At 47.9% G+C, this 24,537-nt stretch overlaps 1 protein-coding gene across 2 annotated transcripts; it reads left to right on the forward strand.

Moving 5' to 3' along the window:
• The first annotated feature begins 493 nt into the window (after positions 1 to 493).
• On the forward strand, positions 494 to 13,029 carry SLCO4A1 (solute carrier organic anion transporter family member 4A1). 2 transcript variants are annotated; one of them, XM_041417846.1, is made up of 12 exons: positions 494 to 850; positions 881 to 1,462; positions 2,671 to 2,761; positions 3,667 to 3,788; positions 4,104 to 4,215; positions 8,509 to 8,663; positions 9,342 to 9,537; positions 10,076 to 10,241; positions 10,839 to 11,011; positions 11,385 to 11,449; positions 11,937 to 12,085; positions 12,880 to 13,029. In XM_041417846.1, the coding sequence occupies exons 1-12, from the start codon at positions 637 to 639 to the stop codon at positions 13,027 to 13,029; spliced, it is 2,175 nt and encodes a 724-aa protein (XP_041273780.1). In that variant the 5' UTR covers positions 494 to 636. The 2 variants fall into 2 exon arrangements, with proteins under 2 accessions (XP_041273780.1, XP_041273779.1); XM_041417845.1 differs by having other exon boundaries at positions 494 to 1,462.
• The last annotated feature ends 11,508 nt before the right edge of the window (positions 13,030 to 24,537 follow it).

Consider the following 24,537-nt stretch of genomic DNA (forward strand, 5'->3'; position numbering starts at 1 on the left):
TCTGAGGGCTTGGAATAAAATCAATCTGACTGTGGAAACTTTTCAGGATAATTATAAACTGTTATTGGCAGAGTGTGAAAGAGAGACCAAAAGACTTCTAGCAGTGGGAAACAGCCCCCACAACTTGTAGCTGTGTGGGCTGTTCTCCGCAGGGGGAAGAAGGGGGATGGAGGTTGTGGGGGTCTCACCAGGTCTTTATCAGAGGAGGAGTAAGGGGCTTCAGTGGGTGGGGACACTGCCTTAGAGGTGCTTTTATTTTAAGGCTCTTGAATGTTTTGTTCTTTTCTGTAATGTTGGTGATGCCCTGAGACCTGAGGTACCATCACATTCCATGGTGGAAGGCACATGACAAAGTGAACTGCATAGTGAAATGCTTATACTTATTTGAAAAAAAAAAAAAAAGGGGGGGGGGGGGAAAGCAGAATATTTGAAGGGTTTGAGCATGGTTTTATGTAAAAGCATGTAAAAATTCTCTTTGCACAGATCAGAATGGTCTTGGCTCAGACTTTAACCGTCTCCCTACTGAAGTAACTGCTGAAAATTGCATCTCCTGGACAAGCTGATCCTTGCTGCCCCACAAAGCCACCCTGGCCATCGGCCCACCTCAACCCGCCACTGGACTCTGCATTCCCGTTCATGGCAATGCCCCAGAACTCCACCAGAGAAAATGGCTTTTGTTTCACTCAGCCCCTGGACTTCTCCCGCCCATCCCCTCATCGCGGCGAGGCCGGCCGGTCGTCGGGGATAGCGAGCGGGGACGATGGCTGCAGCACCCCCCTGAGCAATGGCCTCGCGTCCTCGGGGGCTCCCAGCCCCTCGGGCTCCTGTGCCGAGCCCCTGTGTGTGCCCAGCCCGGCGCAGGAGGGGACGCCGTTCGAAGAAGGGATCAAATACGTGTCTGCTGAAGGGGAGGAACTGGCCTGCGGCTGGGGGGCCTTCACCCCCGGCTGCTTGCAGCTCTGCAACACATCCAAAGGGGTCTTGTTCTTCCTCTGCGTGGCCTCCTTCCTGCAGGGCATGACCGTGAACGGCTTCATCAACACCGTCATCACCTCCATCGAGCGCCGCTTCGACCTGCGCAGTTACCAGAGCGGGCTGATCGCCAGCTCCTACGACATCGCGGCCTGCGTCTGCCTCACCTTCGTCAGCTACTTCGGGGGGAACGGCCACAAGCCCCGCTGGCTGGGCTGGGGGGTGCTGGTCATGGGCTTGGGCTCCCTGCTCTTCGCCCTGCCCCACTTCACCACGGGGCAGTACGAGGCACGCTCGGCGGCCCAGGTGGGCGTCTGCGGGGGGAACCAGAGCCTGCCCTGCTCGCAGGCTGCCTCCAGCCTCTCTGGCTACAGGTTTGTCTTCATGCTGGGGCAGTTCCTGCACGGGATGGGAGCCACGCCGCTCTACACGCTCGGCGTCACCTACTTAGATGAAAACGTCAAGACCAACTACTCCCCTGTGTACATTGGTGAGTGGGGGTGAAGGGCAGCTCCAGCCCTTTGACAGCAGGGTGGTGGGAGGGGGAGGTCGTGCTCCCTCATCGTCTCCCAGCCCATACTGGGAGCACCTCTCCCAACACTGCTCAGCCTTTTCTTCCAGTTTCTTCCAGTGAGGTGAAACTCAGAGGGATGTGGCAGCTGTTGGGGAGGTTTTGATTATTTACCAGGAGGAAAACTGTGAGCTCAGTTCGGTGTTTTTCCTCCTGCAGCTCATGCTGTGTAGGTGGGGAGTGCTCCTGGCGTGAGGCCAGCCCATGTGGCATTAGCATCACTGGCAGACAGCCATGAGGCCATACCCCCGTCTGTGCAAGGGGGCATAGAATCACTGCGTGATTTGGGCAAAAGAACCTTTAAAGGTCATCTAGTCCAATGAGAAGGGACACGTTCAACTCGATCAGGTAGCTCAGAGACATCCAGTCTGACCTTGAATGTGTAAAGGGATGGAGCATCCACCACCTGTTTGGGCAGCCTGTGCCAGTGTTTTATCACCATCATTTATATCTAATCTAAATCTTTAGATCATCATCCCTTCAGGCCTCAGCACAGGTCGCTGGGCTGGCTCAGCTGCTGCTGGGGCAAAGCACAGCCAAGAGAAGAGGCTCAGCTCACTCCTCTGCACCACTGGTCACTCAGCAGCTGCCAAACAGTCCTGTTGGTGAAAGTGCCAAAAGGGTGATCTTTTAGCAATTTCAAAATGTGTCAGTCTGCCCATGCTGTGTCAGAAGGCTGTGTAGTGTGGGAAGGAGATCACAAGGAGATCATCAGCTAGCTGATGATCTTTCTGTGTGCTGTGGTTTAAACAACAAACTGAAATAAGTACCAGTGGTGCTGTGTTTAGTGTAGACATTTTGTGTTGTCAGTGGGGAGAGAATCCTGCTGCTTATTGCTGTGGCAGTCAGGATGTGGCAATGGGATCAGCAGCATCCCTGCTAAATATGGTTTAATTCTGAACCAATTTTGCCTGCCCCATACTATAAAACTTCCCAGGTTGGATGCAAAAGCTTCCCTGGAAGAGAAGCGTGAGACAAAAATTTGTTGGAATGCTTTGGGTTTGTGTCTTGGTGGTTTCGTGGGAAGGGTGTGAGGCAGCCAGAGGCTGAGCATCCTGCATCCAGGAGGGAATGGGGCTGGGGATCCCTGGCTGACGTTGTCTAACACGACTTGTTTTTCCTTTCAGCTGTTTTCTACACTGCTGCAATCCTTGGGCCTGCAGCGGGTTATCTGGTAGGAGGAATGTTTCTAAATATTTATACTGAAATTGGCAGAGAGTAAGTCGTTAAAAAAAAATCTTGTTCCTTTCCCTTTCTGCTCTGTGTTTCCTTTGGGGTAGAAAAAAAATAATACCAATGATCTGGAGCAATGAGCTGGTGGCTGGGTGGAAGTGTGCCTGGGGTGTTGGGTGGTGTGTCTGCAGGCAGGGAGGCTGGAAGGGTGGTTTGCATTAGTGCTGCTGCTGTAGAGAAATTGCTGACAAACCTGTCAGCTTAAATCCTTCCTCACGCTGCACTGCCTGTGCTAATGAGGCTGTGAGCAGCAGGTGAATTTTTTGAATGAGTTCCCTGATGAGGTGGTGCTCCCAGCAGTGCTGCTTGCCCTCCCAGTCATCCCACCAGGATGCTTAGTCCCTCCTTGCTTTGTAATATTTGTGATTTAGTCTTCTTTCCTTCCAGGCTCTTTGGTAGATCATAGAATCACAGAATGCTTTGGGTTAGAAGGGACCTTAATGATCATCTAGTTCCAACCCCTCTGCCTTAGGCAGGGACATCATTTACTAGACCAGATGAATGGATTAAAAAGGGGGAATGGGTTTCCAGGGGAAGAAATGAGTTATTTCAAGAAATGAGTTTTCTTGCAGAGGGTGTTTTTGGGGTGGAGCAAGGATCTTGACAATCCTCAAAGCACAGCTGAAAAGCAGTGAGGTGCATGTGCAAACCTGAGATTAAATGAGAATGAAACGATGTGATTTCCTGGGCTCACGTTGTGCTCTGGTGAGGCTGTGCTGAGGCTGGAGGAATGGTGGACGAGGCACCGCATCAGATCACTCAGTGTCCTTTGCTGTCACCCCCTGACCCCTTGGCCCCTGCCAGCCTCAGAGAGAGGCCCTTGGAGCTGCCCTGCTCCGTCCCCAACCATCACCTCTCTCCCTTGTGTCCCTTTGGCTTCGCCCTTGCAGGACCGACATGGCCCCCGAGAACACGCTGTGGGTGGGGGCCTGGTGGATCGGCTTCCTGGGGGCTGGGGCCGCCTCCCTCCTCATCTCCATCCCCATCCTGGGCTACCCCCAGCGCCTCCCAGGTACGGGGCTCCTCCTGGGCTCGGGGTTTGGGGCTGGGACTGCGCGGTGCTCGCTCGCCCTGGGGCTTCTGTCCTCCTGCACGTGTCTGGCTGGGGACGTGGGAGCAAAGGAACAGCTTCCTGTGTTTAAGCTGTGATTCCTAAATGGATTGCACCCCTTTGGCTTTCCATCTGCCTCTGTTACTGCTTCTCCCTTGCAGCTGTTGGTGGGGGGAGGATGTCACCTTGTGTTTTCCCCCTTTAAATCCACGGCTTCAGTGGCATCCGCACCCCGTGTCTGACGCTCTCCTGGTTCCCTTTGCCTCTCATTTGCAGGGTCCCAGCGCTACATCGTTATGAGGGTGTCAGAGGCTCATCAGCTGAAGGATGGCAGCCACAAAAAAGCATCGGATCCAGACTTTGGGAAAACAGTGAAGGATCTGCCTCGGTGAGAAAACCACCCCACACAGAGGTTAGGGAGTCCTGCAAAGGGGAGAGAGAGTAGTGAGCCCAAGCTGAGCTTCCTTCAGCCCTGCCAGCTCAAAGGTGTTGCCCTTCTTCAGGCAGTGACACTTCCTTGCAGAGGAGGTGTCAAAGTGCGTGGTCCTGTCAAGGTCTGGGAGCTCTTGGCAAAGAGGCTGAGCTGGAACTGGTGCTGGGAATCACATGGGAGAGCAGGGGACAAGTGGCCAGTCCCATCTGGGCCACTTTTCAGAAGCTCGTGTTCTCCTGCCATGCTCTGCCACACACTGAGTTTTGCTGAGAGTGGCTTGGTGCCAAGCTCTAGGTGATGAGAGATGCCCAGGCATTGCCAGCTCCCTCCCTCTCCCCAGCAGCATTATTTCTGCTTGTCTGCTTCTGCCTGGCCTCACCTGGCCCAGTTATTGAGCTCCTCCTCCCCAGCCCCTCGGGGCTTTATTCCTTTCCTCTATTTTTACTTGGGTTAGATCCCTGTTTTGTCATTTTTAATGGGAAACGAGATGAAACAGGCCCTGTGATTCTCACAGCTCCATTCCAAACCCAGGGAACAAAATATACCACACTGTAACTTTCAGTTCCTTTTCTCTTTTATTCTTGGTTTCCTTTCTTTTTCTTTTGCCTTCACATCTTCCAGCCACCTTTTATATATTACTACTTCTTATCTTTCCAGCAAGGCAGTGACACAGCAACTTGCTTAATCTTGAGCTGCTGCTCAGCTCTGTGATGAGAACAAAGCAGGAGCCAAAATAAAATGTGATCTTTTAACCACATATTTTTGTTATAGATTTTTGAAATATTTTATGATAATTTTTGTTTTGTTGAGTTGTATTGGAATGGAGGGCAGGGGGAGAGGTGCTGCTTTATTTATTGCAGGAGGTTAGCTGGCATGGAGGCTCTGGATGTTGCAGATACCTGGATATTGATTCCTTTTGGACCTTGCAGTCAATAAGGGGATCTGTCACTGTTGAGATCTTCCTTTTTTTTTTTTTTTATTATTTCTCCCAGGACTGTTTTTAGGGAGGAGATTTTATCCATGTGTGATGGCTGCTCCCTGCAAAGATGTTGCTAAACCCCAGGCTGCTGCCAGCAATCACTTCTGAGCATTAGTTGTGGTCTTTGTCGTGCTGGCAGAGGAGGATGGAAGCAGAACAGGTGCTCAGAACAGGAATTTTCAGCACCAGTCGAGCTGTGCTGTGTCAACACAACAACTCACACCCATCTGAAATGCTTGGAGGCTTTGTAGGAAGTTTACCAGGGGTTAAGGCAGTTGTATGAAGAATATTACATTGAGCAGACTTCAGTGCTGTTATTAAATGGCATTCTTGACTGGGTGCCATTTTCCGAGGTCATGGCTTGTTCTGCTCGCGGAAATTGAATTCAAAACCTGCATTTAAATAACGATAAGTCTGTGACTAAAACCAACACAAACAGGGCAGCAGAGAGGGATGAGATTCAGTGGTTGATGCTTTTCTTGCTTGTCTGGAACGAAGCTCCCACTGTTTGTGCTTTCTGACAGCAGGAACAGAGACAATCCTCCTCCAGGAGCATCTTTCACACCTTGTTTCTAAATAATAAATCCCCAAAGGTGGGAACTTGTATCAGAGAATTCAGACCAGTCCAGACCTCAGTGTGGTTTGAAAGCAGGAACCCAGCAGACTTTTGTGGTCCCTGGTTTTGATTAATGGGAGGGAAGTGCCTTCAAGGCTTTCTGCTCTGGAAGCTTGCATTAATATAAGAGGAGATCCCATCTGTGCAGGCAGCTCTTGGGGACACGTGGAGCAGACTGGAGGGTGAGGCCAAAGGACACTCCCTGTTCCTTTTGTGTTGGTCAGGGACTGTGTGCCACACATTTTCTCACAGTGCAGGCAGTAAGAGTCTCACAAAGATAAGCAGAAATACTGGTGAAATAAAATACTGTTCCATGCCATCAGGCCCTTTCTCAGTGAGATTCATGAGTTGCTGCATTCACAGTGCTGCCTGAGAGCCTACAGGAATGCAGCCCATACAGCCTAATCCTCTGCTCTGGAGACACTTCTCTAGTAACTCTTGGGTTGAAAAGGCCTGATAAAACAGCATTTTCCTTTCTCTGCTTCCATATGATTGCTGTCATGGAGTGTCCCCTCCTGTCAGAGCAGAGGGACTCAAAGGGAGGGCACGCAGAGCTGTACCAAGAGGAGGCTTTGTCCCTGCAAGCTGCAGGGTGGAGTTTGTGAGGATCACTGCCTGGCCTGGCAAGCCCTGATCTTCAGCACAAGGAGCTGTGGTCAGTATTTCACTGATCACTCCTGGATAAGGTGCAGGGTGTGATTTAGAAAAGCCATGAAGTGGAACAAAGGGAGGTTGGTTTATGTTCTGTGGGATGCACAGGGTGCTCTCTGTTCCCTTGGTGCTGGTGACAGTGGGTGTCATTTTGTGCTGGAAAAGCCCCCATTCACATGCTGTAAAATTGGATAAATATCCATTTATCTGGGGTGTTGTGGACATGCCATGCTCAGAGGAGCAGGCTCTGATCATGCAGGTGGTCCCAACCTGCTCAGAGAACCATTTTGTGAGAAAGAGTTCCTGTGTGTGCCCCCAAGTAAAGCCTTGGAGGGTCAGCTTTTTTAGCTGGTGGGATTCTTCTATGCAGTGCTGGGGCTCTTGAAATCCCTTTGGCTGCAAGAACTGAGCACTGCCAAGGCTGTTCAAGAATTAGGTGATTTCTGGTTGTGTTTAAAGTCCTACTGATGTAATAAAAACATTTGTGCTGCCTTTGGAAAGATTTTATGTGCCATAGCTCCTCACAACTACATCTTCTGTCTTCAGACAGATTAAATTGAGTAAATCCTTATTTTTACTGCTGAAAGGAGTTCCTTTGCATTTTCCTACGTGCAAGTCCAGCCTGTAACTTTTGGGCAGTGGGCAGAAAGTCACACTAGTGCCAGGGAGAAACTCTTCTCTGTAAAAAGGTGAAGGCACTGTCTGTTTTTTGCCTCAGCCACAAGATCTACAAGCATTTTCTCATTAAAATATTAGGCTTTATGCTTCTAAATTAAGCACAGTCAAAAAAATCTGGAAAATAAAATAGTACACTAAACTAATCCCAAGAGCTAGGCAGTGTAAAGCCCCCTCTAATCAAAATGTAGGAATGTGTGGTATTTCTGTCTTTCAGCTTCTTTGTTCTTTTGATGTAATGCAATTCTCCATGTGAGTATAGTTGCATAAATCTGACTGTGAGCCTCAGCACATCTCTCCCTTGCTTGCACCAAGGCAGGATTTCTCTGATCTCACATTTCCACCAGAGCAGGAGGTGGTGTCTGTGCCTTTCTGCTCTGTGAGCATCCCAGGGCATCACTCTTGCAGGATTTGTGCCCATCCCAGAAATGGGATAACCCATGGCACTGGCCTGGGCTTGGCTAGGGGGAAGTCATGGGGCAGAATTTGAAGCTGGTTACAAAACATGCCCTGAGAAGCAATGTCAATCCTCTTAGTCCAATATCCGAGATAGTGAGAGATAATTGAGACCATTCCCTGTGCCTGAGGGCCTTTCTGCATCTCAGGGATGGAATTGTTGCTGGATCTGCATATAAATGACACATGACAATTTCTCAGGCATATCTGCAGCTCTCTCCTAAATCCCAGTGGGTCAAAGTAAAATGGAGTTACTCAATTTGTACATTAAGCTTCAAGTAAAACTGGGCTTAGATTGTGGCAGAAAGATTGCTTTCTGTTTTTCAGGTGTCTTGGAGGTGTTTCCTCCATATAGAAAGGCTTGCTTGGTATTTCCCCTGAGTTACAAAACATCTCTGGTTATCAGAGGTTGTTATTGTTCTGAGAGTGTGGGTGCACAACTAATGTGTGTATGTGAGGATGTAGATTTGCTCTTGGTTGAGCCAGGAGTCCCAAGATATCTGCCAACAGGCACTAATAAAACCTTGAAATGATGGAGATTTGTTGAGGAGTAATGGCCTCTCAGTATTGCCCCATTTAAACAGACAAAGTACTCAGCCTGACCCTAAATGTTGGAAAATTCCTGCTGAAATCATCCATGTAGAAGTTGTGGGTGCCCTTAGTGTGAGTTCCATCACACACATACACTGTGTCACTGACTGGAAAAGCTCCTTCAAACACCAATTATCTTCCTTTTGGTGTTTTTCCTTTCAGAGTTGCAGGATGATGGGATGCTGCCTCATCTTACACATGATCCTTCTGACTTGGAAGACCTGAAATCAAAATGTGCCTGAAATCAGTGATTCAATTCCAATATATTTGTCCTTCCCAGGTCAGTGCTGCTACTTCTGAAGAACCCCACCTTCATCTTCCTCTGCTTAGCAGGAGCAACCGAAGCGACCCTGATTGCTGGGATGTCCACGTTTGGACCCAAATTCCTGGAGTCTCAGTTTAGTTTAAGTGCCTCTGAAGCTGCCACCTTTTTTGGTAATGAAAACATGTTTTTGCAATGTTTTCCCATTTTTGCCAACAAATAGAAGAGCACTTTTAGCTCGTTTAGAATGGAGACAGATGCTTTGCAGTTTAATTATGGACTGGTTATTCCCTTCACCTGTTAGATGGGATCATTTCCTATCAGCACACCTACAGCCAGTGCATTTCCAGAGCTGTATCTACTGGCATCAGGAGGAAATGTGTCACTTCAGTAGCCATCTGTTACCCTCTAGAGGAAGGCAAAATAATTGTAATTCCTCCTAGTTCATCACCAGGAAACATTGGCTAAACCTTTCCACTGAGGAGGGATGTCAGAGCTGGGGGGGATATATTTTGTCAGCATGCAGAAACTGTGAGGATTCTTACCTAAGTGCTGTAACATAGACCAAGGAATGGTGTCCAACAAGCATCATCATGATGTGCTCCTCAAAGAGTCAGTTTTAAGATCTCTGGGAAGGAAAAGCTGCCTTAACAGGCTCATGCCAAATTACCTGAGCTGTTACAGAGGACCACCCACTGCAGCAACATCCACTGAACTCCCACCAAGAAGCCACACAGAAAGCAAGGAGTCATTTATATGCAAAATACACTGCAATTAATGTATTCAAACCTGAAAACTCCTTGCTGACATTTCTGAACTCACTTGTGGTTTTTTTTCCTCTTCTTTTTCAGGTTATCTGGTCGTGCCAGCTGGAGGGGGAGGCACATTCCTGGGAGGATTCCTTGTGAATAAATTTAAACTGCGCTGCTCAGGAATCATCAAGTTGTGTTTGCTTTGCACAGTGTCAAGTCTGCTGGCCATATTCATTTTTTTTATCCACTGCCCTAACATGCCCATGGCAGGAGTAACCCAGATGTACGATGGAAGGTAACAACCACACCCTGTCTGTCTGTCCTGAGGGGCTCTGTCAGAACAGGGTAACAAACACACAGTGCTGGGGGCATTGTGTGGATGTGTTGGGGGTGAAAGTTGGTGTCTGGTCAGTCCTACAGGCAGAGGGTGAGACACAGAAAATAGATGTCCTGAGTTTTGCAGTCAGATGGAGTTTATGGAAGAGGCTCCCTAGTTAGTAAGGGAAGGAGGATCAGCAGCCCCAGAGTGGGAGATACTCCACTCTTCAGCTGCCTTTACAACAGCCCCCATCTCTATCCAGTGGGATAAACTGGACCAAAAGTGGGAATCTCCTCTCTGAATGGAAGTGTCACCCTAAGAGCTCGTCACTTAAACTCCCTTGGTGCCTGTGGGAGAGACAGCTCCAGGTCATGGTTAAAATTTGGTGGGATGAAAGCCTTTCCAAACCTGGCTTTGTGCTCCCTGGGGATCCATCACAACTCCCACTGTCCCTTCCTCTCCCCATTTCCTCCTGTAAAGTGCTGCTCACTGACTGCTCCTGTGTTTCCCTCAGTGCTTTGCCAGGTGGGCACCTCAACCTGACAGCAGCCTGCAATGCCCAGTGTGGCTGTTTGCAGGACACCTACAGCCCTGTCTGTGGCACTGATGGCATCATGTACTACTCCCCCTGCCACGCTGGCTGCAAAAGTGTGTCTGTAAACCCCAGGAATGAGAAGAAGGTAGGTCTGGAAGCACTGTGCATGAACAGGGGGGTGGCACATCTATGGAGTGATCTGGCTGGCTCTGCAAAAGGTTTTTGAGCTTTGCTGCAAATCTGTAAAATCAGGCAGGGCAGGGTGGATGCTCTCAGGTACCACATGAGATGAAGGCAGGAGGTACTCTGAGGTCACCCTGCTTTGCGTCTCTCATGTCCAATCATCTTTGCCTCATTCTGGGTCAGACTGTGCTGAAATCCATGGAAAATCACCCAGGCAGGCAAGGCAGGGAGCTTTGTAAGCCCCTGATTTCTGTCCTAGTGCTCCTTTTGGGTCTGGAATGAACATGATGCACCTCCTCATCCTTCCAGCATGTTGCTCATGGAGTCAGGCAAAGACTTAGGGAGGGTAGAGGTGATACTCAGCTGCCTGGCAGAGTTAATTTCCCTTGCTTGATTGACCTGTTTGCAAACTGAGGTTTGTCAAAAATGCAGCTTGATTTCTACTTCATTCTGGGAGTCTAACCAGCTGCTTTCTGCCCTCCCTGAATTTCTTATTTTTAAAGCTTTGACTGTCACCACACTCTCCGCAGCAGAGCCCCCACCAGCCTTTCTTTCCCAGGTCTACCAAGAGTGCAACTGTGTTGACAAAGCTCTCCTGCCTGGCTCTGGCAAAGCAGAGGCAGGGAAATGCACCTCCTCCTGTGACAAAAAGCCCTTGCTCCTGTGCTTCATGTTCGTGGTCATCCTCTTCACCTTCCTGAGCAGCATTCCTGCCCTGACTGCCACTCTGAGGTAAGCAGGGGATGGCCTTGTCCTCTGCCAGCACTGCAAGAAGCCTCAATATCCTCCTCTCTGCTTTTTCCTGCTGGATCAAGCATGGAAAAGGTGTGATGGGAACCACTGAGTTACTGGCAGCCTGGAGACATCAGGACTAGTTCCTGTCCCAGTCTAGCTGGGAAAGGAAATTTCAGCATTGGGAGCTTTGTCCTCTGCCATGGGATACAAACATTTACAGCAGGGACACTGCACTGGGGTGATCCTGAATCTCCAGAGGGATGGAGGTCCCAGGTGTGCTGGAGGTCCCAGGTCCCTGGGCTCGAGGACCTGGAGTTGTGAAGCAGGGAGGTGAGACTGGCAGCATTTTTAAACTCCTTTTTCTCCACAGGTGTGTCTCTGACAGACAAAGGTCCTTTGCACTCGGGATCCAGTGGATTGTGGTACGAACACTAGGTATGGAGCAGAGGGAATTTGTACCCCACAATGGTCTGGTGGTTCTGGGAGGTGTGTGCCAAGCTGTCACCCAGGAATAAAACACACTGGATTGGAAAACAAGGGAGTAGGACACACCCTGCTGAAAAGGGGGATGCTTGCTTTCTTTTGCTCTCATCCAGGACAACCTAATTCCCTTTGCATGTGATTTAAAAACTGAATGGAAGGTTCTGTAACATATCACAGGTGACAGAGGTCCAATATCCTGCCAATGTGCTCTGATTTTAAGGAAAAGGAGCAGAGGTGTTGAAGCTTCTGTGAGTGTCTTTCGGCTCTTGTGCAACATGTAGGTCAGGATGGCCAAAAGACCTGCTGGACTCTCATATCTTAAAATCCAGACTATTTTTGATACCTGGTGGCTCTGGATGCATAATCATGCTATCAGCAGAGCCTGGTGCTTTTCTGCAAGGTGCTGCCTGAACTGAAGGTGCCCTCTCTCTGCCCACAGGAGGAATCCCTGGCCCCATTGCCTTTGGCTCCATGATTGATAAATCCTGCCTGCTCTGGCAGGACCAGTGTGGAGAGCAGGGCTCCTGCTACGTTTACCAGAACTCAGCCATGAGCCGATACACCCTCGTCGCTGGACTGGTCTACAAGGTGATGCTGCTGCTTATCTCCACTCCCTGGTAAAGGAGACAGCTTTTTAGGACATATTGTTTTGCTCTGGGAAAGAATTTTACAAAATTGGGTTGCCCTGATCTGGCCCGCCCCCAAACAAGATTAAATTGTCACACAAGAAATTTCTCAGAGAAGGCAAAAGCCCTGTTAGCTTCTCATCAGGTAATGGTGCTCCAAACACCATCATTCTGTTAAATTCCCATTATTTTCTAGGATTACATCTTCTATTACACCATATGAAATACCTCCTTCCAACAGCAACCAAAGTGATTTTTGCTAGAGATGGAGTAAAATATCCAAGTGCAGTGTATTAGTGAGAGTGAGGGATGGCATTGTGGGCAGGCTGTAAATAACCATTCCCCAGTCACTGCTAGAAAATAAGAGAGCTCAGAGATGTGGGCTTTATTTATTAGCAGAAAACCATCATTTTAACTGCTCCCAAACAAGCACTTGCCCTAGATAGTAGTGTTTAGCAGCTGCTGTGATAAAGAGGTTTTCAAAAGCCTTCCAGCAAAAGGCTGAGGCAGTGTTGGCTCATGCAGCACTGTGCTCCAGGTGTCTGTGTGGGGCTGAACTTTTCCAAATTCCCATTGCTGTGGGGCTGGCTAAATTCAGATTTTTACCCCCTCTTATTCTGTGTGCTGCTCTGCTTCCCAGGCTGGCCAGCATCTCCTCCTCCCCAAAGCTTGGTCAGCAAAGCTCATGGCAGATGTGGGGTGGGCTGCTGGTTTTGGGGGAGAGCAGACAGTAACGGGGTGTCTCCATTGCTGCAGGTCCTCGGGACAACCTTCTTTATAGTGGCCTATTTACTCTACAAACCCCCACCTCCAGAGTCAGCTCCAGGCAGCTTGGATGCATCCGAAAATGGCACCAGTGACCTCCAGGAGCACAAGCCTTCACTGCCAGCTGAAGAGGATATGTAGTGCTGTCCACATGCAAGTGACTTTTTCAGCCTCAGAAATAGCACGAGAAGACATTATGCAGTTTCCCAAGGGGTTTTTAAATCAACAGTAATATTTTAAATTTTTATTCTTTTTTTTAGTTGAAGATAAATAATTTAAGTGACCACTGGTGTGCTTTGCTATTTTCTTAACAGCAGAAGCACATTTAAAGTTGTGTGCTGGTGCCACGTGCAGTTATTTAATTTTATTTAAAGAAAGGGCTACTGTAGCTTTATTCTGTGTCTGTGACAAGCCAGGACCACGTTCTCCACTTGTGGAAGTAATCACTGGTAACTCCAATGGAGCATGTGGGGTTTAAACCACCAGAGGATCTGGGCCAAATGTATTGAATATCTCAATTGTAAAGCCAACTGTAGCAAAACTCCTGTTGGGACTTCCAAGCTGGGGGGGAGCACTGCTGTTCTGCAGTCTGCACTGCAAAGGGGTCAGCTGGCCCTTGAACTGCTGCATGCAAAGCAGACAGCCCTGGCAGTGTCCTCCTCCTTCCCATGGCACACAGAATCACTCTGTTCAGGAGCAGCTTCTCTCATTATGCAAGTTCCTATTACTGGGAGAGGAGATTTGATTAGCAAATCCATCAGTACACTACAGGCAGCCATTCCCAGAGCTGCCAAGCACTGTACACTCACTGCCTCACTCATTGCAGGGTTTACACCGTGGTGACACTTCGTTTTTTTAATTTGTGTTGTTTAAAAGTGATGCCTTTTGTAATGTACTGTGCAAAACTTGAACTTCTTGCTGTTTGCTGGGCGTGGGAAGATGTGAGATACAGATCTATGCAATGTTTATTTTGGGTTGTTTCTGTAAAGACAGAGGGTTTGGGTAAACAGAAAGGTTGGAGTGAATTTAGTTTGTCTCTAGACCAGCTGCCTGTGGGATGGGTCTGCCTTGGCTTGTAACGGGCCTGCTTGCAAGGAGAGAGGGCAGCATTCCCAAAATGGCCTCTGAATGTGCTCTTGCAATATTGACCAGGACCTTTCTGAGGGGCAGAAGTGGAATTGGGGCAGGTGTGAGTCTGGCTTCCCTGTGAGTGCAGATCAGGCCAGGCTGGTGCTGGGTGTGCCAGTGTTTGCACACTGGTGCATCCCCAGGGGAGGCAGAGGGAGCCCCTGGAATCCTGCCTGGTGTGATTGTGTTCACAGGACAGGATCTGCATCCCTGAGCTGCACAACTGGCACTTCCTTCCTGCCAGCTCCCACTCAGAATTGCTTTGTAGATGTTTTTGTATATTTTGTGTATTTATGCTTTCACAAATGGACACAGGATGGGCATTTGCTCCCTTCACTAGCAAAGGACTGACTGTCAGAGCGTTCCTGTTGCAGACAGGATGGTGCTGCTGGGAGTGTAGTTGATATTCAGGTCAGTGGAGGAAAGCAGCTTCTTCCATTCACAGATCCCCTTCCACCAAAGCCACAGGATGATCTCCCTGCTTCCAAAGCCCTTGTTTCCCAGTCCCTGTCAAGTGCTGGGGCACACTGTGCACCCCCTGCCCCATCCCTGGAAGTGCTCAGTGCCAGCTTGGGTGGGGTTTTGGGCAAACCTATCGAGTTTAAGATGTCTCTGCCCACAGAAGGAGATTGAAACAAAATGATCTTTAACCCATACCATTCTATGAGTCTGTTTCTGTCTCTAGTAACTGCTGGAAAAAGTGATAAGGGCAGGATGGTGGTGGCTTTTGGCTGCTTGTGGAAGGGCAGCTGGTGCAGCTTTGATGTGGTACAGTGTGCAGGAGAGCCCTGTTTTTCCGGGGAGGCAGGGTTAGACCCACAGCTGCAGGATTTAACCCCAGCACTGCCCCAACACCTTCACCTGGGTTTGGAGCCACCTGCAAACACAAGCCTGTCTGCAGGCCTTGCCCTTCCCAGCTTAGACACCTTGGGTACAAGCAGGGATCTGAGATGGGGAAATGCATGAATGTATTTTGGGAGCTTATTTTATATATGATGTATTTATGAAAGTTAGAAGTTTTTCTTTGCGCATATATATATATATATATATATATATATATATATGTATATGGGGGGTGTGTGTATATAAATATGGATATTGCAATGCAATTTTAGTGTTTATGAAATGAGCTTTATCTGAGTGTGTTGTTTCCAGAGCTAAACAAAAGCTGCTGGGATTCTGGGCATTTATTACGTTGCTGTGGGACTGGTAATTCAAGGATTTTAGTAAGCAGCAACATGGCATTCCTGTTCCATAACCAGGCTGTTTAGCTATACAGGTAATTTAAAATATTTGAGAGTATGTTTCCCAATTCTGAAATGAAGTATTATATTGCTATAAAAGCATAGAAATATAACCACCCTTTCACAGGTACTTGTGTGTGTGTTTTTCATCACTTGTCACCCTTTCCCAGCTGCAGTTCTTGGCAGGGGGTGCCATTTGCTGCAAGGCCATTGTGGCATCTCCGAGGAGGAAGGTTAGAACACAGGTTTGTGTTTAATTTGTAGCATTAATAAAGCCCCTCATGGCTACAGGAGCTTCAGGCATTCAGGTGACTTTCAAATTCGCAGGGAACCCCCTGACGAGGGGAGAGAGAATGATGCATCTGACTCCATCTTATCAGAAGGCTAATTAATTACTGTATTATACTATATTATTTGATACTATATTACAGTACATTTAAACTGAATCTGAATCTTGTGACTGTCAGCCAGCAGTCCCAACTCACACACACGCTTGGCCCTGATAGGGCAAGTAGACAAAACACCATCACTTTGGATAAACAATCTCCATATTGCATTCTACTTTTGCACAAACACAGGCACAGCAAATGATAAGAATTGTCTGTCCTTCCTCTGAGGTTCAGAGAATGTGAAACCCAGGAATATGCCTTGCTTTTCTCTGTGAAATGTGGGGCTACAGGTGGCACCTGTGAGCTGGTGTCTCCTGCTGGCTTACCCTCTCCTCCTCAGCTGAGGATTGCTGCTTTTGAAGGCAAAAAGAGGTTTGTGGTTGCTGGGGAAGAAGAATCATTTCCCTTCTTGGTCCACAGAAGCCGTGGAGTGTGCGGCAGCCCTGCTGTGGGTGAGTGAAGGTCAGCAGTGAGTGTCACCTGTGGTTTGCTCAGGGCAGTTCAGGCTGTTGGGGACTGCAAACAAACCCCGGTGGTGCTGAGCAGAGCTGCGGGGAGGTGAAACAAATGAGCACCCGGGGGGAGGCCAGGCAGCAGGAACTGCGTGGTGTTTATTGTGGCAACATCCCAGGCAGTCGATGAGCCGTTTCTCTCTGCTGAGGAGTTTGTTTGGAAGCTTCCTGGAGGTTTTAAAATGCCAGTAAATAAAGGCTTTGAGTGGCACACAGATGGTTCTGCAGAGCCTCGAGCCTCGGTCTCTCCCCCGCCTGGGTGTACAGGAGAGCCTGGTTCCTCCCTGTCCCAGCAGCTGCATCCTTTGGTTTCCCTGCCCCATCCCTGCGGCTCTGCCTTCATCCAGAGACGGGAATGGGAGCAAACACCGACAATTCGCTTTCCATGCTTAGCTTCATACAGCACAGGAAGGGAAAATCAACACCAACCAACCGAGCAGAACGTGACTGGCATGATGTGATTCCAGCAAGAGGAAGAATTCCTCTCTTTTCCCAGGGCCAGCCGCTGCTGGCCGTGGGTCAGGGCTCTGTGCAGGGCCAGTGGGGCTGGGGACAGTGCCACTAGATGGCAATGGAGCACGGTGCCATGGCCAGCTCCTCCGTGTGCTGCAGACTGCGGGCTCTTCCTGGAAAGGACAGGAATCCAGGCCGTGCACTGGGTTCCGGCTTTGCAACAGCAAAAATAAAAAATACCTTTTATGAGATCCAAATCAGGTCCAAAAGTAAAATTGTAGTATCTAGTGATACATTATTCCAGGGGAAATATACGATTTGTAAGCAGAAAGTTGTGAAACAGGCAGGTGAGGGTTCAAACAGAGCAGCTGCATTGTTTCTACAAAAATCTAGTAAATTCTTATTTGAAGTGTTCCCAAGCAGGGATGGAGGGCTCTGAACTGTCATTCAAAGGACAGTTTTTATATTTTGATTTTCTTTCTTCAGATGTTATAATTGGGATTGCTATTAGCCTGATTCTTTCACTCACTCTGAGACAAGCCTGCCTGGATTCTCCTGAAGTTAAAAAGATGTTTGGTTTGGAGCACAGGAATAACCCCAGGTGCTCTGGCCCAGGTGGAACTCCATGGCAAACCTTATACTGAGCCCAGTGGTCTCTGGGTCAGGTCATAATTAATAATTCATCTAACTTGCTTTAAAATCAATCAGGAAAAAAGAGGAGTGGCAGGTTAAGGGAAATGTGTGTGTTTTACCAGCCAGGGCAACCTCAACCCAGCAAATATGAGGTGGCCAGGAGGTGTGAGGGGTGGCTGTGCCTCTCCCATAGGAGCAGAGCTGGGTTTCCATCACACAATTCGAGGAAGCAGAATGGCATTTTCTCTTGCCAAAAAATTTTCTTTAGAACAGAATAAATGCCAGAATTTTCTTGTCTTCCCTCAAGTTTTCATACTGACCTGCAAGCAGCAATTTTAGAAGAGGAAAATGAGACCATTCTGCTCCTTCTAATGAGGTGCTGTATGTCTTCTCCAGCCAGGAACCTGTCGTCCAATTTCCTAGAGATGCACAGAAGAATGGATCTCACATTAAATTCGAATTTTCTGAGGTGTTACATCTCGCCTGCTTCATTATCAAGTAACACTCTGTCCATTAAGAGAGTCCTGAGAAACCTAAAAGTTCACACAAAGGGAGGAACCCACCACAAATTCTCTTACAAACCTCTCCTAGTAAGGGGGGAGCAGAGCTGCTGTAAAATGAATATTGCAGTAGTTCAGTGAAACACTGATGCACGAGTAACTATAGAAACTGTAGCTCCAGACATGAGTGTTCAACATACTAATGTGCCCTGCTTCAAACTAATGTGAAAAATGTGATCTCTTACTATTCTGGCTTTCTGGTTTAAAAATACAAAATCTGGTCCAAGTGGAGCAATGCCCTGAAAGTTGATGAAATCACAGATGAAGCCTTGCACCCCAGCAGGGGGAAGAACAGAAAATCCTGAGCTACCTGAGCCTCTGTGGCATTGCAGATAAAACCTGTAGTTCATAGAATCATGGAATCATGGAACCATGGAATGGTTTGGGCTGGAAGGGACCTCAAAGATTGTTGATTCCCCCCCTCTGTCATGGGCAGGGACCCCTCCCACTGTCCCAGGCTGCTCCCAGCCCCATCCAGCCTGGCCTTGGACTCTGCCAGGGATCCAGGGGCAGCCACAGCTGCTCTGGGCACCCTGGGCCAATTCCAACTGTACACCTACCATCTAAAGAGTAGCAATGAAAGCATTTTTAATAGAAAAAGCAAAGTGCTTGCTGCCTCTGCATGCCTTCATTCTTAAGGAGGGATTGGCAAAGGATTTGTCTTGGGAGATGTAGGCACTTACTTTTGTTTTATTCTGTAAGGAAAAAAAAAATCAGTAGGGTTGAGTTGATAAAAAAAAAAAAAAAAAAAAAAAAAAAAAAAAAAAAAAAAAAAAGATGGATTTTTGATTTTTAAACATTGAGGGTTGTCCATTTAACTTCTTAAAAATTTGCTGCTCCCTGTGCTTCTCCTGAGAGACAGCCCAAGCTGCTAAAGAAACCCAGTCAGGGGCCTTCTGAGGTGTGGTTCATCTTTAATATCTTAAAACCTTATTTTCAGCTCTTTTTTTTTTCCAATTTTCTCTTTTTAAACGTGCTAACTCCCAATTCCCCACCAGCAATCTGGGAAGATCATTTGTGCAATCCTTTTAACACTTCAGCTGGATCTGCTGTAGGAATATTCCCTCATTAAGGCACTGCAGCGTCTTTCATTTTCTCTGTGCTGGGAGCTGGGCCCTCAGCACTGTGTCACCTGCATCTGCATAAATCAGATAACCGGGAGGAAAACTGATGAAGGCCCAATTTATCAGTGTTTTTCGGGCATCTCACACTTTGTGGGTCAGTGGACTTGTGAGAGTTCCTGGCACCTTATCTGCTTCTTGTCTTGCTCGACATCTGCCGATGCTCTTCTCTTGGAGATAAGGCTCCTCTCATTTTTTCCAGAGCTCTGTTATTTTGCTATCCTGGAGGTCCCAGCAGCTCCACGTGGGCTGGCTCCTGGGAGCACCCAGTTGGGTTTTAGATTCCCGGAGCATCCTGGGGAGCCTGGAGAACATCTGCTCCCCCTGAGCCCCGCCGGGACAGCACTCCTGCGGGCGCTGGCAGCTGCCCAGGGCACACCGAGAGCTGCTAAACCTCTGCCCCCAGCCTCAGACAGTTAAAAACTGCGGGGACAGCTCGAAACCTTGGCACGCCGCTGTGCTGCCCGTCCCCAGGGTGGGCACAGGGGCCGTGGGCGCAGCAGCTCCCGGGAATCGCCTCCCTCCGGAGCATCCCGCAGCCAGATGGGCGATGCTCCCGGGGAAAACCCCAGCGCCCGGGCTCGTGTTTTGCTAATCTAATTAGGCAGAAGGGCGTCATTAATACTCGGTGTGTCTAATTGATTAACATCGCCGCTCAGCGCGAGGCTGCTCTCGTTAGCGGAGTTTGGGAGCCGCGAGTTCCTCTCGGCCCCGAGCTGCAAACGTGTTGTGTTATCCCGAAGGCAGCGCCTCCTCCCCGCCTTGGGAAGTGCTTTGCATTTTTACAGGGCTTTAGTGATGAGGGGGAAAGGGAGGAGATGGGGGAAAACCCCCGAGTACGGAACAGCAGAGGGTTTTGCACAATGGGAATATCTTATCTTTGTTTTGCCTCATTAACAGTGAAAGGCAGACATATCCCTATTTTTTTTTCAATCTCATAACAATAACATCATTTTTTTTCCTACCCAAAACATGACAACAAGATTTTACATTCTGTACAGGAAAAAAAAAAAAAAAAAAAAAAATTAACAGGGACTTCAGCAAGCTGAAAACCTGGAACTGTAAAACTTGTTTCCATCTGAATGAATCAGACCTAAAATTCTCATTTTGCAGGTCTCCTTTCTTCTTTTTTTTTCCTTTTCTTTTTTCCCTTCTGTTTCGTAAATATCTGTATACTAGCTTTTGCTTATACCAGGAATTTCCAGTTCCTAGAAGGATAAATGTGAGATGATTTATGTCTCTTGCCAGACACACACTGACCAGAGGGATTTCCCAGGCTCCAGCAGCTGATCTGGGTGTAGGAACAGAATTAAATTTAGACCATCAAATTATTCCTTTTGCAAGCAACTACATGCAAATTCTGGTCGTATTTTCCTTTTTTCTTGTCCCACCAGAGGGATAAAAGAAGTCATAAAAATATTAAGAGCTCCAGACTTTCTTAGGGAACTTACCAAGAGGCTTTTTTTTTCAGGCAGCTTTGCCCTGTTTCCTAGAGGGAAAACTGTTTCCTAGTTTTTTTCCTCAGTTGTATTTCCTTGCCCCAATTTTCCCCAGCAGCAGAAATCAGTCTACAGGTCACACATGGTCCATCTGAGCCCATCCAGGGCAAATAAAAGCCCAGGGTGAGGCCAGTGCTACAAAACCTCCCTAAATGTGGTCTGGCCTCTGCATTCCCTGGCCGGGTTTGGTCTCATTCCCCAGAGTGGTGACAAATCCCCTGTGAATCTGGGTCACACCAGGACAGCGACAAAGGAGCAGCACAGGCTGTGTGTGCTGTGGCTTCTGCTCAAGGACAGCCCCTCTCCAGCTGGGAAAAATGGGTTTATTCTTCAGGAATGAACATTAAAAAAAAAAATTGCAAAGCAGATTAATGCAACTAGTTGAGTTTCATGCTTTCTTCCTATAGAGTCATTATGGAATTTTATTTCTGTTTGTTTCAGGGGAGAAAAAGGCACTTCCAAGAAGCTGTATTAACTGTATTTACAGAATTATTTTTGTGTTCATGGGCTCCTGGGGGAAAGCAGTGGGAATGAGCTGGGCCCGTTGTGATCTGACTCACAGATAAACTGCTCAATGGACCCACTTCCCAGACTGCTGCTGCTAATTTAGGCTGGCATTTGTTGATTGTTTTCCTTTCGTGTTGCTCGTTTCCTCTCCAACACCCGTCTGCCTGGCATCACTCCTCATTTCAGCAAGACAAAGCATCCAAAGGCTCAAGATGTTAAGGGAAGATCCCATGGCAAATGCTGCCCTGTGCCAGGGGGCAGCTGCAGGTTGTTAAGGTTTATTCTTGTATTTTTCTGGCTTCCCATTTCCAAAGGGACACAGCTCGGGAAAACAGTTTTCCTAACTGGATAAGGAGTCCTGTTAGTGCAGTAGAGATGGGACAGAGGGACAGCAGCTCTGGGAGGTGATTTGTTAACCCTGCTCCTCCAAACAGCTGCCCTGGGGGTCTCTCCCATCCACATCCCCTCCACAATGCAAGGAAGTGATCCCACCTTTATTAAAATAAACTCCTTTTATGTCTCTGCAGCTCAGGAAAAAGCACTCATCCTATACCTGGAGTCCTTTTAAAACACATATTTTTGCATGTTTTCAGCCTAAAATAGGGCTTCTGTGGAGTTGGGGGGGTTTTACCCACATCTATGCCAGATTAGTTTTTGAAAGAAATAACATCTTAGCTTATTCCACCCAGGATCACAGCAAATCCTCTACCTCTTGGGAGCTTTAGTTACCAGATTTCGTGGAATTCTTATGCAAATCCTGTCAGTAGATTAAAGGCAGATCTGAGCATTTTATACCCTCCAGGGCTGCAGGGCCAGGGCCCCTGGGTCCCCTTGTGGCCCAAAATGGGGGACAGCCCTCCCCAGGCACACTGCAAAGGCTCTCACCCTCATCTCCTCAAAATCCCTGAATAAAATAAACCAGAGAGGAGGTTTTCACCACGCCCTGGGTTGTCTCAGCATCAGGAATAATTGCAGTGACACTGATTTTCTGTGATTTCCTGTCTGCTCTATTAAGCCAACCTTGGGGACCACGGTCCCCACGAGGCTGTGGCCTCCCAAAGGTTCCCTGTCACATCTCCCAGCCCTTCTGGGGATGCCTCAGCTGCCAAGGGGGCTTCCAAAGCAGCACATGACGTGTGTTCAGGCACCTGAATCCCTCCTCAAATGTCAGCCTCCTTCGGAAGTTTCGCACTGCAAAAATTCACCTCGCTTTCCCTCTGGCATTAGGTTACATTGTGTATTGCAGGAATATGCATACACAGGGCTAGAGGAAGAAAGAAACTCTCTAAATGAAAGATCAGGTTATGAATTAAAGATAAAGGAAATGTGATTACTGCAGAAACCAACTGAGAGCAGGCAAATGCTGAGGTGGATTAAGGAGGAAGCGCTCCCTGAGCGTTGCCACATTTGCTTCTGTAATATTCTGTTTATAGAGATAAAACCAAAACCAATATGTAGTTTGAAAAGAGCAACATTTAACCTCCCCCGTGCCAAGTGCTTTGATTTAGGCTTCTCTTGATGTGCCAGGTGTAATTAAAACTCCTAAGCAGCTGTGGAAATAGTGGAAATCCATCCTTTCCTACCTGCAGCCAGTTGAAGGGTGTCACTGGGAGCAGGTGGTTAAGAAGGCACCAGGGAGACATCATTCCTGGTGACCTTTTTGGCTGACAAGTGTGATGTTAGGGGCTTCCCTTCCCTCTCTCTGCTCCACAGCATTCCCCACCTCGCTGCCTGGAGCTTTTTCCCTTCTCTCACACACAAGGAGTGACACTGAGCAGCTGTGGGTGTCTGTGGGGAAATTCACCCTGTGCAGCCTCCTGACAATACAGAAAGTCCAGAGCTGCATCCTTCTGCAGTCCTGCTGCCCAATTAGGTAGTACATACCTGGGTAATGACATTAAACGGACCCAGACTGGAAAGCATCTTGGAAAAGATGAAAAAAGTTAAATTTGGACTCAATATAATGTGATGACAATAGTAGATTAGCTTAAAATCTGTACCAGACCCAAGTGCTGCTAAACCTTGACAGATTCAGTTTTGAATTCAGGTAAGATCATGCTAACTTTGGTGCAAACACTTAATTTTAGGAGCTTTAGGTCTGAGTTAAAACCCAAGGAGGGGTGGATGTTACATCTTCTTGCTCAGCACCTGAGCAATCCAGGTGACTTCAACCCCTGCAGGGTCTTGGTGCTCAGCCCCACCTCTGGCCCTCTCCTAAACTGAAATTTCTGCACAAATCTTCCCAGAACTAAGTTTTACTTGACATTTTAGAAAATCACTCTAGGGTGACAGAGTTAACACATGTCATACTTCCCAGCCAGCAGCGCATGTTTGGAAAATAGGCTTCATTTCACTAACTCAGGTTTTTTAGCACTATCCCTGCTGGAGAAGATGGCAGTTAGCAAAAACACATGGTGGAACCAGAAGCTGAGAGAGAAATGTTCTTATCTCATGCTTAATCATTTATACCCTTAAGTTCTTATTTATCCCATGTCCACCAGCTGCTTTTCTCCTAATTAATCCCCTTTGGAGGGTAAACCTTCCTCCCACTGCCTTCCCCACACATGGGGTCTTCAGAGGTGCTCTGAACTCTAAGCTGCAATTAGATTGTGGTCCACAAAGGCTAAATAAACAAAGAAACACCTGTTTGGGGGATCCTGTGGCTGCAGGGAGCAGAGGGGATCCCCAAATCCCGTGTGTTTTCTCCTCCTGCCTGGGACAGCATCTTGCCAGGTCTCAATGGTATTTGTCTTACTGCCATCACACCTGGTCCTGAAAAGGTTTTCTGTGTGCTGTGCTCTCAGCTGCTAATTTGAGTAATAGCATCACTGTAATTAGAAGGGGAAAAAAAAAAACCACAGAAAGAAAAGAAGTCCTGGGGTGTGTAGGCAAAACAATGAGGTTTGTTTGAGATTCCTCATTGCTTTCTTGATCTGATCAGTGGCTGCATTAAATACACACACGTACATAAATTCACTCAGTCTTTTTTCTCAGCGTATTCTCCACAGACAGAATGTAAAAACCATCATCATTTGATACTATAAAACCACTTGACATTTTTCGTTGTGAATATCAAGATTGTTTTCTTGCCACTGCAAATCCCTGCGGATGCGTTATGCCCGGTTATCTCAGCTCAACACATTTCACAGGGGGACATGTTGTAAGAGTGGCAGGACTGACAAAAATAAAAATTCACTTCAATGGAGAAAGCAAATCTATTTCTTGTTTGGCAGGCTCTGGCAACTGGTGCTTAAACAGCTCCTCATGCATTTGGGATGCACTCACAGCACTTGGGCTGAGAAATTGCTGCCTCCCAGTCTGGAGGAGAGACAGGCACTCTGCACCACCCGTCTGATCGTGGATCATCAGAGCTAGAGCTAAACAAAAGCTGCTGCTTAAGTGCATTTCAGCCTGGGGAATTCAGAGCTGCCTTTGGAAAACATTCCACATGGTTTGTATCCGAGTGAATTGGTTTAAGCATCACCCCTACCCAGGGCAGAGCAGAGTGAGGGGTGGTGGAGTTCCTGCTGCCTCAACTAAGCAAAGCAAATGGACATTCTGCACCACTTCTGGGTGCAAATTCCCTCTACTAGGAATGGGGAC

The sequence above is a fragment of the Onychostruthus taczanowskii genome, unplaced genomic scaffold (genome assembly GCF_017590055.1).
Source record: "Onychostruthus taczanowskii isolate IOZ18803 unplaced genomic scaffold, ASM1759005v1 scaffold57, whole genome shotgun sequence".
In the NCBI taxonomy this organism is placed as follows: domain Eukaryota; kingdom Metazoa; phylum Chordata; class Aves; order Passeriformes; family Passeridae; genus Onychostruthus; species Onychostruthus taczanowskii.

Bases quoted from the DNA above. Each gene is read 5' to 3' on its own strand.
- SLCO4A1 (XM_041417845.1), top strand. From the start codon at position 637: ATGGCAATGCCCCAGAACTCCACCAGAGAAAATGGCTTTTGTTTCACT. The intron at 4,216-8,508 runs GTGAGAAAACCA...TGTCCTTCCCAG, and splicing joins ACAGTGAAGGATCTGCCTCG to GTCAGTGCTGCTACTTCTGA. The intron at 9,538-10,075 runs GTAACAACCACA...TGTTTCCCTCAG, and splicing joins ACCCAGATGTACGATGGAAG to TGCTTTGCCAGGTGGGCACC.